Source organism: Nomascus leucogenys, chromosome 12 (assembly GCF_006542625.1).
Source record: "Nomascus leucogenys isolate Asia chromosome 12, Asia_NLE_v1, whole genome shotgun sequence".
NCBI classification, from domain to species: domain Eukaryota; kingdom Metazoa; phylum Chordata; class Mammalia; order Primates; family Hylobatidae; genus Nomascus; species Nomascus leucogenys.
The window spans coordinates 50,125,906-50,139,518 of record NC_044392.1 but is presented as its reverse complement, the minus strand read 5'-3'; the positions used below and the strand labels follow the sequence as shown (position 1 = coordinate 50,139,518).

The 13,613-nt window shown below is 48.3% G+C and overlaps 4 protein-coding genes across 6 annotated transcripts in view; 2 read left to right on the top strand and 2 right to left on the bottom strand.

Annotated features, from left to right (window-relative positions):
* Positions 1 to 4,988, bottom strand: part of SEMA6C (semaphorin 6C) — a 30,113-nt gene extending 25,125 nt beyond the window's left edge. Inside the window, exon 1 of the mRNA XM_030824574.1 lies at positions 4,923 to 4,988. The gene's annotated coding sequence lies outside the window, so the exon portion shown is untranslated. The remainder of the gene's footprint in view (positions 1 to 4,922) is intronic.
* On the top strand, positions 631 to 3,866 carry TNFAIP8L2 (TNF alpha induced protein 8 like 2). Its single transcript, XM_003259219.3, has 2 exons — positions 631 to 850; positions 2,785 to 3,866. Exon 2 carries the CDS (start codon positions 2,817 to 2,819, stop codon positions 3,369 to 3,371), a length of 555 nt encoding a protein of 184 aa, XP_003259267.1. The 5' UTR covers positions 631 to 850; positions 2,785 to 2,816; the 3' UTR covers positions 3,372 to 3,866.
* On the bottom strand, positions 3,865 to 10,356 carry LYSMD1 (LysM domain containing 1). Its single transcript, XM_003259217.4, has 3 exons — positions 9,510 to 10,356; positions 5,846 to 6,207; positions 3,865 to 5,128 (listed from the first exon to the last, which is right to left on the bottom strand). The coding sequence occupies exons 1-3, from the start codon at positions 9,687 to 9,689 to the stop codon at positions 4,990 to 4,992; spliced, it is 681 nt and encodes a 226-aa protein (XP_003259265.1). The 5' UTR covers positions 9,690 to 10,356; the 3' UTR covers positions 3,865 to 4,989.
* Positions 10,357 to 10,447: 91 nt separating this feature from the next.
* On the top strand, positions 10,448 to 13,572 carry LOC100588801 (sodium channel modifier 1). 3 transcript variants are annotated; one of them, XM_030824579.1, is made up of 7 exons: positions 10,448 to 10,636; positions 10,903 to 10,973; positions 11,368 to 11,456; positions 11,555 to 11,652; positions 11,760 to 11,848; positions 12,574 to 12,780; positions 13,417 to 13,572. In XM_030824579.1, the coding sequence occupies exons 1-7, from the start codon at positions 10,586 to 10,588 to the stop codon at positions 13,514 to 13,516; spliced, it is 705 nt and encodes a 234-aa protein (XP_030680439.1). In that variant the 5' UTR covers positions 10,448 to 10,585; the 3' UTR covers positions 13,517 to 13,572. The 3 variants fall into 3 exon arrangements, with proteins under 3 accessions (XP_030680439.1, XP_030680440.1, XP_030680441.1); XM_030824580.1 differs by having other exon boundaries at positions 10,448 to 10,685; positions 13,417 to 13,569; XM_030824581.1 differs by lacking the exon at positions 10,448 to 10,636 and adding an exon at positions 10,698 to 10,779 and having other exon boundaries at positions 13,417 to 13,569.
* The last annotated feature ends 41 nt before the right edge of the window (positions 13,573 to 13,613 follow it).

Genomic DNA, 13,613 nt, shown 5'->3' with positions numbered 1-13,613 from the left:
CCAAGGTGGATCGCCTGAGGTCAGGAGTTCAAGACCATCCTGGCCAACATGGTGAAACCATCTCTACTAAAAATACAAAATAAGCCAGGCATGGTGGCACATGCCTGTAATCTCAGCTACTTGGGAGGCTGAGGCAGGAGAATCACTTGAACCCGGAAGGCAGAGGTTGCCGTGAGCCGAGATCACACCATTGCACTCCAGCCTTGGCTACAAGAGCAAAACTCCGTCTCAAAAAAAAAAAAAAAAAAAAAAAAAGGCAACTCATTAGGCTTGTTCCTCTAGGCTAGTGATTCAGTGCTGTGCTGGCACCTGCTGGTCACCTGTGGTGCAGCAGCCCTGGTCCCAGCACCTTCCTCCCTTCAGTATTAAGGGTTGTGACAGTCTGTGCTCTTACCTAGCAATCACTGGAATAATATATTAAATACTTGCCCCACAGCACCACCTTTCAATCTTCAGAACTTTTCCCACTGACTTCCTACCCCAGAAATTTAGACTTTACATCCTTCCCAGTACTGTAGAAATATAAGGACAGGATTTCCAGGAACTGGGCAGCAAGAAAAGAAAGAAGCAATTTGAGAGTGGAGGATGCAAATCCCTTTCCCCCCTTCAAAGAATCGAGACTGTTTCCAACAGAATTCCACTCTTTTTGACTTTTATCTTATTTCTAGGTTGCTCTTGGGCCAGAGGCCTTCTTGGTGACCGTAGTGATGAACCGGAGGTTGAGCAGAGAGTAGGTAGGCGGGGCTCAAGGGGTGGGGCCAAGCCAAAGGGCTCTCACACTAAGTGAAGCTTCTCCATTCTGTAAGCTTTCCGGGAACATCCAAGGCAAGACTGGCACCCAGCACAGCAGGTGAGGGACCGGCAGTGGCAGAATGGTAGACTTTAGGGGTAATGGTGGCAGAGGAGTCTCCAGCTCTTTCAGTCTTAGCTTTTCATATTGTGAAACTCTCGCTTGTACAATTCTTGGGTCCTTTGTAGAGCTTAGCTTAGTTTTTCTGGTGGCAAGGCAGCCTCTGAAAGACCTGGTTTTGGATGTGGTGGGGGCAGGGCTGAGGGATGCAGATGGGTCCATATCCATATGGATGTATGCGAAATGCAAGGAAATCTTAGGAAACAAGGAGATAGATGGGTAAGAGCCAGAGGGAGAGTATGGCCAGGCCAGAGGATCATAGGGAGGACCCAGACAAGAGAAAAAGGGAGACTGAAACAGGGAAAGAGGGAGAAGACAGCGGAACAAATGTGAGACGGCAATGGGGGCAATGGAGAGCTGGGTAACAGGAAGGCCAAGGAGGAAGGAAGGCTCACATGGAGCAATCTCCTCTTCCGGCTGGGGAGCGTGGTCCAGAAAGCCCCAAGGCAAGCTGGGAGCAAAGCAAGGTTCAGGTTTCCACTGGAAGGATTCAGCTGGGTAAAAAACCCCCACAGTCCCCACCTCCCCTGCCTCTTCAGACTCCCATTTTGGTTTGGGGGAGAGGGCGAGGCTGCTCCTCACTGCGGTCACAGCCACATCCTGCAGAGCAGAGGAGGGGGAAGTAAGAAGCAAAACAACCAGAAGAACCACAGGCGAAGACCATGGGGAGAGAACCCTGGACACATGGAGCTGATATGCCGCCAAGAGGGTCCTGAGTTCAGTGTAGCAGAAGGCTCAGACCTTCAGGACTGCCTGCCCTTCTTGAGGTGCTGGCTTCTCGTGCTTCCTCAATGTGCTTTAACCACACTGGGAGCATTCCAGGGAAGGAGGTTTCTCTGGATTATTTGGTTTGAAGCCCATCTTTATAATTTACTAGTGACTTTGGCCAAATTGCTAAATTTCTCTTAGCTTCAGTTTTCTCATTGCGAAATGGGGATACCTACCTTAACCTTATACAAGATTGGGAAGACTAAGATGACTGACATAAAGCACTTGGCACATAGTAGGTTCTCAGTAAATGTTAGTTTTTACTCCTATTAGGATTCCTGGGATGCTTATGCTTCTTACTTTAAAGGAAGTATAGTGCACTATCTGCCACTGGCTTTGGGGGCCAAAAAATGAGTTGCGTTTGATCTTGGGTAAATTATTTAAGTAAGTATCATTTGCTTAGCTGTAAAACAAGGATGGTAATACCTATACCACAGACATATGGCACAGAGTCAGTGTCCAAAAATGGTAGCTGTAAGAATTCTGTCAGGCTGGGCGTGGTGGCTCACGCCTGTATTCCCAGCACTTTGGGAGGCCGAGGTGGGCAGATCATGAGGTCAGGAGTTCGAGACCAGTCTGGCCAACGTGGTGAAACCCTGTCTCTACTAAAAATACAAAAATTAGCCAGGCGTGGTGGTGGGTGCCTGTAATCCCAACTACTTGGGAAGCTGAGGCAGGAGAATAGCTTGAACCCGGGAGGTGGAGGCTGAAGTAAACAGAGATCGCACCACTGCACTCCAGCCTGGTGACAAAGCAAGACTCCATCTCAAAAAAAAAAAAAAAAAGAATTATCTGTCAGGTAAGCCGTGTCTTCACTGCAGCAGCAACAGCCTACTTCCCCTTGAGATGTAACTTGTGCTAGGCTAGCCTCCCGTGTGCCCACATTCCTCCAGCCGGGGCTATCGCCACTCCTGTGGGCTGTTTTGGAGTCGAGATTGCTATAGCACTAAGGGGAAAAAGCAGGCAGGAGCAAGTCATAGAGGACGGAGGGGCCCCAGGGGGCGGGGAGGATGACAAAGATGATGATGACATGGAAACTAAAGAAGCAACAGAAAGGGGAAAAGCCATTTCTCTCTTTCTAAGGAAGCCTGTGGCCTTTCTTCTAGTGACTGACCACATACCCCACTCTCCAGGACCCATGGAGTCCTTCAGCTCAAAGAGCCTGGCACTGCAAGCAGAGAAGAAGCTACTGAGTAAGATGGCGGGTCGGTCTGTGGCTCATCTCTTCATAGATGAGACAAGCAGTGAGGTGCTAGATGAGCTCTACCATGTGTCCAGGGAGTACACGCACAGCCGGCCCCAGGCCCAGCGCGTGATCAAGGACCTGATCAAAGTGGCCGTCAAGGTGGCTGTGCTGCACCGCAATGGCTCCTTCGGCCCCAGTGAGCTGGCCCTGGCTACCCGCTTTCGCCAGAAGCTGCGGCAGGGTGCCATGACGGCACTTAGCTTTGGTGAGGTAGACTTCACCTTCGAGGCTGCTGTTCTGGCTGGCCTGCTGACCGAGTGCCGGGATGTGCTACTGGAGTTGGTGGAACGCCACCTCACGCCCAAGTCACATGGCCGCATCCGCCACGTGTTTGATCACTTCTCTGACCCAGGTCTGCTCACGGCCCTGTATGGGCCTGACTTCACTCAGCACCTTGGCAAGATCTGTGACGGACTCAGGAAGCTGCTAGATGAAGGGAAGCTCTGAGAGTCCTGAGCCTAGCACATTCCACCTTGACAAAATGGCTGACTGAGAAAACACAGATAATGGGCTTCCTAACCCTGCTCACCTGGCACTAACACTTTTCAATCTTCAGGCTTCATTCCTTCCCAAGAGTGCTTTTGACTCTGAGACCAGCCGACCCCCAAACAGCTGGTGGAGAAGGAGCAATGCTGAGGGGTGAGGCCTCTCTCCCACTCCAGCCCCAGGACAGGAAACAGAACTGCCTGAAAAAGGTGAAGTGAAACTTGGATCTCTATTTCTCCCATAAGGGACTTCTGAACAGGGAAGCCCCCTCCCATGTGAACCAAGGAAAGGAGGCACAGCCCAGAGAACCCCTTTGGGGACACTAAAGACAGAAGGGGGAAGGTGGCCCTTAGAGACACAGCTTGGATAGATGCCAGAGGCTCTGTTCCAGAGTGCAGGAGGAAAGGGCTAGGGCAGGGGAGATTCTCATAGGGGAAATAAAACTACTAAAATATGCACAGGGCTCAATGTTTAATCTGTCCAGCTTCGTATACCTTATAATCATCACAGAAGAAAGGAGGTATATAAACATTACTTATCTCACCTCTCATCATTTCCAAACAGGAGACTGAGGCAGATTTCCATTATTATTGAGGTTCCCTTACCTACTTCTGTTTAAGAAACAAAACAACTGTACCATAGATCAGTGCTACAAATCGCAAATAAATATGCAGTGAGGAGGAAGGCATAGAGAGAGAGGGTCTGGAGGGGAGGGGGTGTAACAAAGAGACTCCCACAACTGGCTTCCTCTTCAAACCCCAAGGAAAGCCTTCTTCCATCTGTTCCCCTCACCACAGGCTGAGCAGAACAGGTCAGAAGGGTGAACTGGTAGAATGGAGAGTTCAGGTCCCTACAGTGCTGCTTTTTCTCAGAGTCAAGAATTGTGAAAAAGTTACAGGGAATTGGTTAGTCAAGACTGAGCCCATTTAACAGGAATGGGGTACCAAAAAAAAAAATCAGCCCAAATCTGTCACTTTGAGATTGGAGAAAAGGCCAGCAGTCATCCGTTCTCTGTGGTGGGCTAGATCACCGATTGCCTCATCCTCAATAACATGTTTGGCTAACGAGGTGGGGAAGGTGGAGAACCAGCAGTCACTGGCTCACTGTTCCCGGGTTCTCCTCACCCCAGGGCTATAGAAATTCAATTTTTCAGCTAAGAGTGGGAAGGAATAAAATATAGCAAATAAATATTACTTCAATATTAGCACCAAATAAATTATGTCACATAGTTGGAGATGAGGAATAAGCTGAGGGGGAGTCTCTGCTTCCCCGTTCTAAGGCCAGGGAAAGGTAAAAAGGATAGGAAAGGCAACAGGGATATAAAAAGAGCCTTTTGAGTCTAAAGGACTCAACTCTAGATTCAGCCCAAGAACTGGGAAAGGTCCAGTTCTCATTCCCTAATCTTGCCAATAAAACTGACCCAGGCCAAGGAATTTTTGGCAGATAAGGAGGCTGGGGAAGATGGCTGGAGTGGAGGGAGGCAGGCCCGTAAGCCATGTTCTTGAGCCTCACCTCAGGCTCCTCTCCCCCTGAAGTTTCTCCTTCAACATCTTGCTTCTCTCAGTCAGTTCTGGGGACATCAGAGTTTGAAGATTTCATCCTCCTGGTCCCGTAGTGTCCGGGTCCGAGAGGTACGGGTCAGCGGCACAGGACCTAGGACTGCTCGTTGCTGCATCCAAGGGGAGCTCAGGTGGAGACCTGCATCCTCCCCAGGTACCCTGCAAGTGAGGAAAGGGGGGAAAGAGTGACAGATCAAGGGAAGAACCTGACAATGGGCCAAGTGAGAGGTACATGGAAAGCTGTCTTCTAATACATAAGCTGGTTGCTTCAAGACAGTCTCAATACCCTCTAGATAAAGCCTAACCCTAATGCTCCTTCATGGATGATCAGAGCAGTAAAAACAGTTAACTGTCTGCCCGCGGCGGTGGCTCACGCCTGTAATCCCAGCACTTTGGGAGGCCGAGGCAGGCGGATCACGAGGTCAGGAGATTGAGATCATCCTGGCTAACATGGTGAAACCCCGTCTCTACTAAAAATACAAAAAATTAGCCGGGCGTGGTGGCTGGAGCCTGTAGTCCCAGCTACTCGGGAGGCTGAGGCAGGACAATGGTGTGAACCTGGGAGGCGGAGCTTGCAGTGAGCCAAGATGGTGCCACTGCACTCTAGCCTGGGCGACAGAGCGAGACCCCATTTCAAAAAAAAAAAAAAAAACAGTTAATTGTCTGACTCCAGTAAGAACACAGAACCTAGTTTTCCACTGCCTCTACCCATGCCAGCAGCCATCGCCTCTGCTCACTGTCTTGGGGCCACATGGGGGAAAGGTATCACCTTGCCTCTGTTGGCACTGTGCTTACTTACTTCTGTTTGTGGTTAGGTAAGACAGGAACGATGGAGGAGTCTAGGGAGGAACTTATAAGGAACCATTCAAGACTCACCCATTTTCCCCTTTTTTCAGCTTCTGGGCAGCAGCCTTCTTGGACAGGCTGATCTGTGAATCAAGCTTCTTAAGGAAATCAGAGGCAGAGAGGTCATGGGTGGGCGTGGGGGTTTCCTGGCCAGGTGTGGGGAGGACTTCATTGGCACGTCCTGCTCCTGTCTCTTGTTTCTTCCTCTCAGTTGAGTGTGGCCAAACTTCATCGTTACTTGGGTGTACTTCTTCCTCTCCATCTTTCTCTTCCTCAGAATCCAAACCATTGAACAGGTCTCTGGGCTCTGTCAGGATGGGGATGTAGAGGGTTTTCTTCAGGAAGATGGAGTCATTAGTATAAAGGCGGTTTGCACGTTTAATCTGTTCCATCTTAAAAAAAAAAAAAGTCATCAAAATTAAGGACAGTAATAATGATCAATCTTACATCTTGAGCTTTTTAAAGTGACTGTATAGAGTCTTCTTTGATTCCATAACAACCAAGCTAAAGTACAAAGGGCTGACATTATTTCTATTTTATAGATGAGTGGTTTTCACACTTTTTGGTCTTAGGGCCCCCTTACATTTTTTTTTTTTTTTTTTTTTTTTGAGACGGAGTCTCGCTCTGTCTCCCAGGCTGGAGTGCAGTGGCGCAATCTCGGCTCACTGCAAGCTCCGCCTCCCGGGTTCACGCCATTCTCCTGCCTCAGCCTCTCCGAGTAGCTGGGACTATAGGCGCCTGCCACCATGCCTGGCTAATTTTTTTGTATTTTTAGTAGAGACGGGGTTTCACCGTGGTCTCGATCTCCTGACCTTGTGATCCGCCCGCCTCGGCCTCCCAAAGTGCTGGGATTACAAGCGTGAGCCACCGCGCCCGGCCCTGGCCCCCTTACATTTAAAAAAATTACTGTGCAAGCCAGGCGCAACGTCTGATGCCTGTAATTCCAGCTACTCAGGAGGCTGAGGAGGGAGGATAGCTTGAGCCCAGGAATTAGAGTCCAGCCTGAGTAATATAATGAGATGCCATTTCTAAAAATAAAAAAATTAAAAATAAATGAATAAATAAATGAATGAATAAAAATGAAGGAACTGAGGCTCAGGGAGGTTAAGCTACTTGCCTAAAATTATCTATCAAGTTAATGACAGAGCTAGAACGACAATCCTGGGTTTTTTCACTGCTTCTGGGAATGCTTTTCACACTATACTATTAACAATGTCATTAATAAATATTTATTTTGACCTATTTATTCATCACTGGACATAGTGACTGGCATCACCATCTATCTGCCTGGCCTCCCAAGGTAGAAACATCAATGTCATCCTTAACTAATACTTGCCTTTCATCACCGTACCAAGTGGTCAACAAAACTGCTTCAAAAATCTCTCCCACATCTGGTCTCATCTTCAGGTCTACTGCCAAAGATTTAAAACAGACCCTCAGTATTTCTCATCTGGGGTTATTGCAACAGTTTAACTGGCCTTCCTCGCTGTATTTCTACTCATCCTCCTCTTGGCATCTATCTTTCTAAAAAAATAAATCTGATTAATCCACTACCCACCTATGGCTCCGCATTGGCTAAAAGATAAAAACCAAATTAGCATTCAAGGGCTTTCTCAATCCAGCTCCCAAAGGAAATGTCTAGATTAATCTCCCTCTGACACCTCTACATTTTGCTTTCCTGAACTTTTTATTTTTCTTTGAACATTCCATGATCTTTTTCACACTTTATTCATGCTGTTACTTCTGCCTGAAATGCTCCCGCCCCCCTACTATCCCATTCTTTGCTTGGAAAACTTCTATTCATCAACTATCACTCCCTTTGTGCTACCTTCTTCAGGGCTCCCAATGCATACTGTAAATATTGCTATAATAATACATAACCCTACTATAATATTATTCACCTCTTTAAATATTTGCTTTACCTAAACCCTATAAGTCCTTTAAGGGCAAAGATTGTGACTTGCTGTCTCTGTATCCCCAGGCAGTCGTTAGCATCCTACAGACCTTGACACATAGCAGGGGCTCATTAATGCTTTATTTAAAAATTATTAATTATAATTATCTAATTATCATAATTAGATAATGAAATATAGAAACTACAGATAGAGTGTATTCGTATTTTCTTTCTTTCTTTCTTTCTTTCTTTCTTTTTTGGAGACAAGGTCTCACTCTGTCGCCCAGCCTGGAGTGTAGTGGCGCGAACTCGGCTCACTGAAACCTCCGCTTCCCAGGCTCAAGTGATCCTCTGCCTCAGCCTCCCCAGTAGTTGGGATTACAGGCATATGCCACCATGCCCGGCTAATTTTTGTATTTGTTGTAGAGATGGGGTTTCACCACATTGCCCAGGATGGTCCTGTACTCCCGAGCTCAAGCAATCCACCCACCTCAGCCTCCCAAAGTGCTGGGATTACAGGCATGAGCCACCACGCCTGGCCCACCACAGCCCCTTTCCAACTGAAATTTAATCTTTTCTGATTTCCTATCTTTTTTTTTTTTTTTTTTTTTTTTGAGACAGAGTCTCACTCTGTTGCCCAGGCTGGAGTGCTGGAGTGCTGGAGTGCTGGAGTGCAGTGGTGCGATCTCAGCTCATCGCAACCTCCACCTCCTGGGTTCAAGCGATTCTCCTGCCTCAGCCTCCTGAATAGCTGAGATTACAGGCGAGCACCACCACGCCCGGCTAATTTTTGTATTTTTAGTTGAGACAGGGTTTCGCCATATTAGCCAGACTGGTCTCGTACTTGTAACCTTAGGTGATCCACTTGCCTCCACCTCCCAAAATGCTGGGACTACAGGGGTGAGCCACCGTGCCTGGACCCTATTCTTTGTTAATACCTTTACAAACTCACCACATTCTGTCACTTGTAATCATTATTTGTGTCCCTGTTCATTTCTCATTAGGCCATAAATTACATGAGGACAGCAACCATATAGTTTAAGTTTCTATCTCCCAGAAAAGTTATCACAGTGCTTTAAATACAGCAAGCATAAAAGTGTTGGCTAAATTCAACATTTGTTTGAGTGAGATGGAACAAGAAAACAGGGGCGGGGATAGGGGGAGTAATCCCGTCAACTTCAGTGCTGTACATTTTTACATCTATCCAATTTCCCCCATGCATGACCTGAAATACTTGGTGTAGAGTACCTGTTTTTGCACAAAGGAGGCCACCTTACTGGAAAGAAGGCAGAGCATTGAGGAGGAACCAAGAGCAAGGAGAGGTGGACACTTTAGGAACTGAGAACTAAAAATCAGCTCTCCATTATTTGCTGTAAACGTTTAATCACTCTCAACGTAAAATTTTCTGTGTGGTTAATAGAGTCAGACAGACCTGTTTGAATCCTAAATCTGACACTCATTATTTGACCTTAGTCAAACTGGTTAACCAATCCAAGTCTCAGTTTCTTCATCTGCCAAAAGGGAACGATAAATGTATACTTGATAAGGATGTGAGGGTGCAATGAGCTAACGTATGTGAAGCCCCCAGCACAGCGTCTGGCATAATAAAATAGGAGCTGTTCCTCTCCATTGGAATAGTAGGGCAGGACTTGTGCAACACTGTGATGGGAAAACAAAGGCAGAACAGAGTGCAACGCATTAAGAACATTTCGGGGGAGGTTACCTAGAAGGGCCACTACATTCTTCTCAGGACTAAATCCCTCCTGACTGTTGTCTGCACCCCAATCCTGGAAAACTCACCGTCACCCCATATTTGAGTGCTAGTCCAGCCAGGGTGTCTCCGGGCTCCAACTGATGCTCCAGGCGTCTTTCCCTCACTGGGGAGCAGGCTGATTGCACCAGGCTTCCATATGAACGAGCCCGGCTCCCTTGAAGCAGTCCTGACCCCCCTGGCGGGGGCTGTCTAGACGGAGAAGCCATCTCTTCACCCTGCCAACAGCTAGGGTTGCAACTAGGGGAGGTACGACCGAGACTGCGAGTGACAGGCCTGAAGTCTGGGAATGGATATTCAGGGGATTCCTTTCCCCTTCTCTCTTCCCCTGTGTCCCCGCCTCCCCAGCACTACGCCATCTGCCCCCTCCCGGTTTCTCCTCCCTCCAAGCTCCTTATCCACAAATCTGTCCCTTGAGTATTCAGTTCCTCCCTAATTCTCCCCTAAGCACCCCTCCGACTTTGGACTCCCCAACAACTCCTCGCTACATTGACCTCTGACCTTTGAACTCTAGAAATAATCCTCAACACTCTTTCCTCAGTTTGCCCCCAAGTAGCCTGGCCTCAGGGCGTTCCAACGTCCCAGCTCTGCCCGGTCCCGGGGTTTGTTTGCTAGAGTCAGGAGCAAATCAGGCCCACCCCAGGTGAACTGTCGCCGCAGACGAAGAGCGTGAGGATTGCAAGAATTTGTAGTACACCTTCCACTCAGAGATACTCAAAGGTCTGCTCCGCATAAGATAGGTCACACCCTCAAATTTCGGCTCCACATCTAGGTTCTTGTCCCTCCAAACGCCTCAGATCCGCCAAGATGCAAGGGCCTGGATCCAGCTGAGCGGCAAGGTCTTTGAGGGAAAGACTTCATTTCCCAAAAGGCTCCGCGTCTGCGGAGTCGCAGGGCACCATAGGAAATGCAGTTCCCTCCGCGCACCAGAGAGTGGATTTCCGGATCGCGCAATGCATGCGTGGAAGTGCATCCCCGGAAGTATGGAGGCCGACAGGAAGAAAAGGAAAAAAGAGAAGGCGCTGTCCCGCTCTTGCTACGGTGGCCTGGAGGAGTGGCGAAACCGGAACAAGAGAATTTATCACTTCTGGGACTCACAGTCGTGATGTCTTTCAAGAGGGAAGGAGACGATTGGAGTCAACTCAATGTGCTCAAAGTAAGCGTGAGCGGAGAGGATCTGGAGCCGCTTCAGTCGCTCTCTCAAGGTTGGGAAGGAGCTTTGTTTCATTGCTCTGGCAACAACTCAGGGGTGCAGGAGAGAACCAGGCGACTTAAAGCTGTGTAGTGACTCCTTTTTCGGTCTGTGATCGCTGTTCTCCCCAGGGTCCTTATTCCATTTCACTCCTCATTTCTATAATTTCGCTTCCATATTCTCTCCTATCCCGCTGATCCCGTCCGGATTTCTTCCCCTACTCCCTGCAGAAAAGAAGAGTCGGGGACCTCCTAGCCAGTTACATTCCAGAGGATGAGGCGCTGATGCTTCGGGATGGACGGTAAGAGCGAGGAATGGCTCAAGCCTGAGGGTTCTGCGGTTAGAGGCTCAACAGACTTTTTTTTTTTTTTTTCCTTTGAGACGGAGGTCTCGCGGTGTTGCCCAGGCTGCCCTCGAATTCTAGGGCTCAAGTGATCCTGCCTCCTCAGCGTCGCGATTAGCTGGGATTACAAGTGCATGCCACCACGCCCGGCTTCAACAAACTTTTGTTATTAATTAGGACAGCAGGAGTACCTAGGATTCTTTGGCGGCCAGTGAGGACTGGAAGAAGTGGAGATTGGGTCACCAGGGAGTTGAGTTTTGCAAAGACTGCTAGGACAGGGTGGGACTTATGGCAGGGACGGGCCCAACCCTCTTCCCCTGGACCAGTTATCCTCTTCTCTACCCCTGCTCAGCTTTGCTTGTGCCATCTGCCCCCATCGACCGGTACTGGACACCCTGGCCATGTTGACTGCCCACCGTGCAGGCAAGAAACATCTGTCCAGTAAGTTAGGGGGAAGATGGGATGGGGAATAAACCCTCGAAATCTCTGCACACCACTCTTGGTGCTATGCTTTTAATTCTGTTTCCCTTTCTCCTCAGGCTTGCAGCTTTTCTATGGCAAGAAGCAGCCGGGAAAGGAAAGAAAGCAGAATCCAAGACATCAGAATGAATTGAGGAGGGAAGAAACCAAAGCTGAGGTAATCAGAGAGTGGAGAGTGTGTTCTAGGCAAGACCCTGCTGCACACATCAGGCTGGAAGGGCGGAGGGCTGAAGGCTCTGACTCTGTCTCCCATCTCCTTACCAGGCTCCTCTGCTAACTCAGACACGACTTATCACCCAGAGTGCTCTGCACAGAGCTCCCCACTATAACAGTTGCTGCCGCCGGAAGTACAGGTATGGGACGGGAAAGCCAGAGGTAGGAAGGCTCAGAAGGAGACAGATGGCTCTAAAAGGGTTTTCCAGTGTGTATTCTGAGGAATACTAGTGTTCTGGAGATGTTACTTAGTGTTTCAAGAAAAGGAGAATTTTGGCTGCGCGCGGTGGCTCACGCGTGTAATCCCGCACTTTTGGAGGCTGAGGTGGGTGGATCACTTGAGGTCAGGAGTTCAAGGCCAGCCTGGCCAACACGGTGAAACCCCGTCTCTACCAAAAATATAAAAAATTAGCTGGGTGTGTGGTGTGTGCCTGTAATCCCAGCTACTTAAGAGGCTGAGACGGGAGAATTGCTTGAATTCGGGAGGCAGAGGTTGCAGTGAGCCACGGTCACACCACTTCACTCCAGCCTGGGTGACAGAGTGAGACTCCATCTCGAAAAAAAGAAAAGAAAGAAAAAGAAAAGGAGAATTTTGTGATTTTTAAATAAAGTTTGAGAAATGGCACTTTGTAATTCTACTTAAAGAATAACAGTTTTAAAAGCTATACAAAGTCTTAAGATTAAAAAAACTTGTAAAATTTTAAGCTAGCCTTTCCCAAATTCATGATTCTAAAATCCTTTGTATGCAGAACTTATTAATATCTTGAGAAATATAGTTTAAGAAGCACTGTTTTAAGAGGTTGGGAGTCATGGGAGAGTTGGCCCTTTCCCTTACTGCTTTTACAGACTATTCTTCTCTACCTAGACCAGAAGCCCCTGGTCCCTCTGTCTCCCTTTCCCCTATGCCACCTTCAGAGGTTGAACTCCAGAGTGGGAAGATCAGCAAGGAACCTGAACCTGGGGCTGGCCCACAGGCCGAGGAGTCAGCAACTGTCTCAGCAACTGTCTCAGCCCCTGCACCCATGAGCCCCACAAGAAGACGAGCCCTGGACCATTATCTCACCCTTCGAAGGTGAGTGTGCCTAATCAGTTTCCTCAGATTTTCTTTTCTCTCTGACCCTTCTTGTTTCAAAGAAATTGTTTTTCCTTTTTTTTTTTTTTTTGAGACGGAGTTTTGCTCTTGTTGCCCAGGCTGGAGTGCATGGCACGCTCTCGGCTCACTGCAACCTCCGCCTCCTGGGTTCAAGCGATTCTCCTGCCTCAGCCTCCCAAGTAGCTGGAATTACAGGCATGCACCACCACGCCCGGCTAATTTTGTATTTTTAGTAAAGACAGGGTTTCTCCATGTTAGTCAGACTGGCCTCGAACTCCTGACCTCAGGTGATCCGCCTGCCTCGGTTTCCTAAAGTGTTGGGATTACAGGCGTGAGCCACCGTGCCCGGACTCCTATTGTTGTTTTCTATCTTTGGTTTCGTTTTGTTTTAGCCACCCAACTTACATGGCTCTCAATTTTTTCTCACCACTAACTTTTTTTTTTTTTGTTAGAGACAGGGTTTCACTATGTTGGTCAGGCTCGTCTCCAACTCCTGACCTCAAGTGATCCACCCGCCTCAGCCTCCCAAAGTGCTGGGATTACAGGTGTGAGCTCACCACTAACTTCTTAATAAGCCTCTTTCCTGATCGATGCTGTTTTCTCTGATGTTTCCAGCTCTGGATGGATCCCAGATGGACGAGGTCAATGGGTAAAAGATGAAAATGTTGAGTTTGACTCTGATGAGGAGGAACCACCTGATCTCCCCTTGGACTGATACCCTTTTCCCATTCATTCACAAATAAACTGCAGTGGGTGCTGAGAACTTAACTTTCCTTAAGTCTGGTTCCTTGTTGGATCTCAGGATTTCAGAT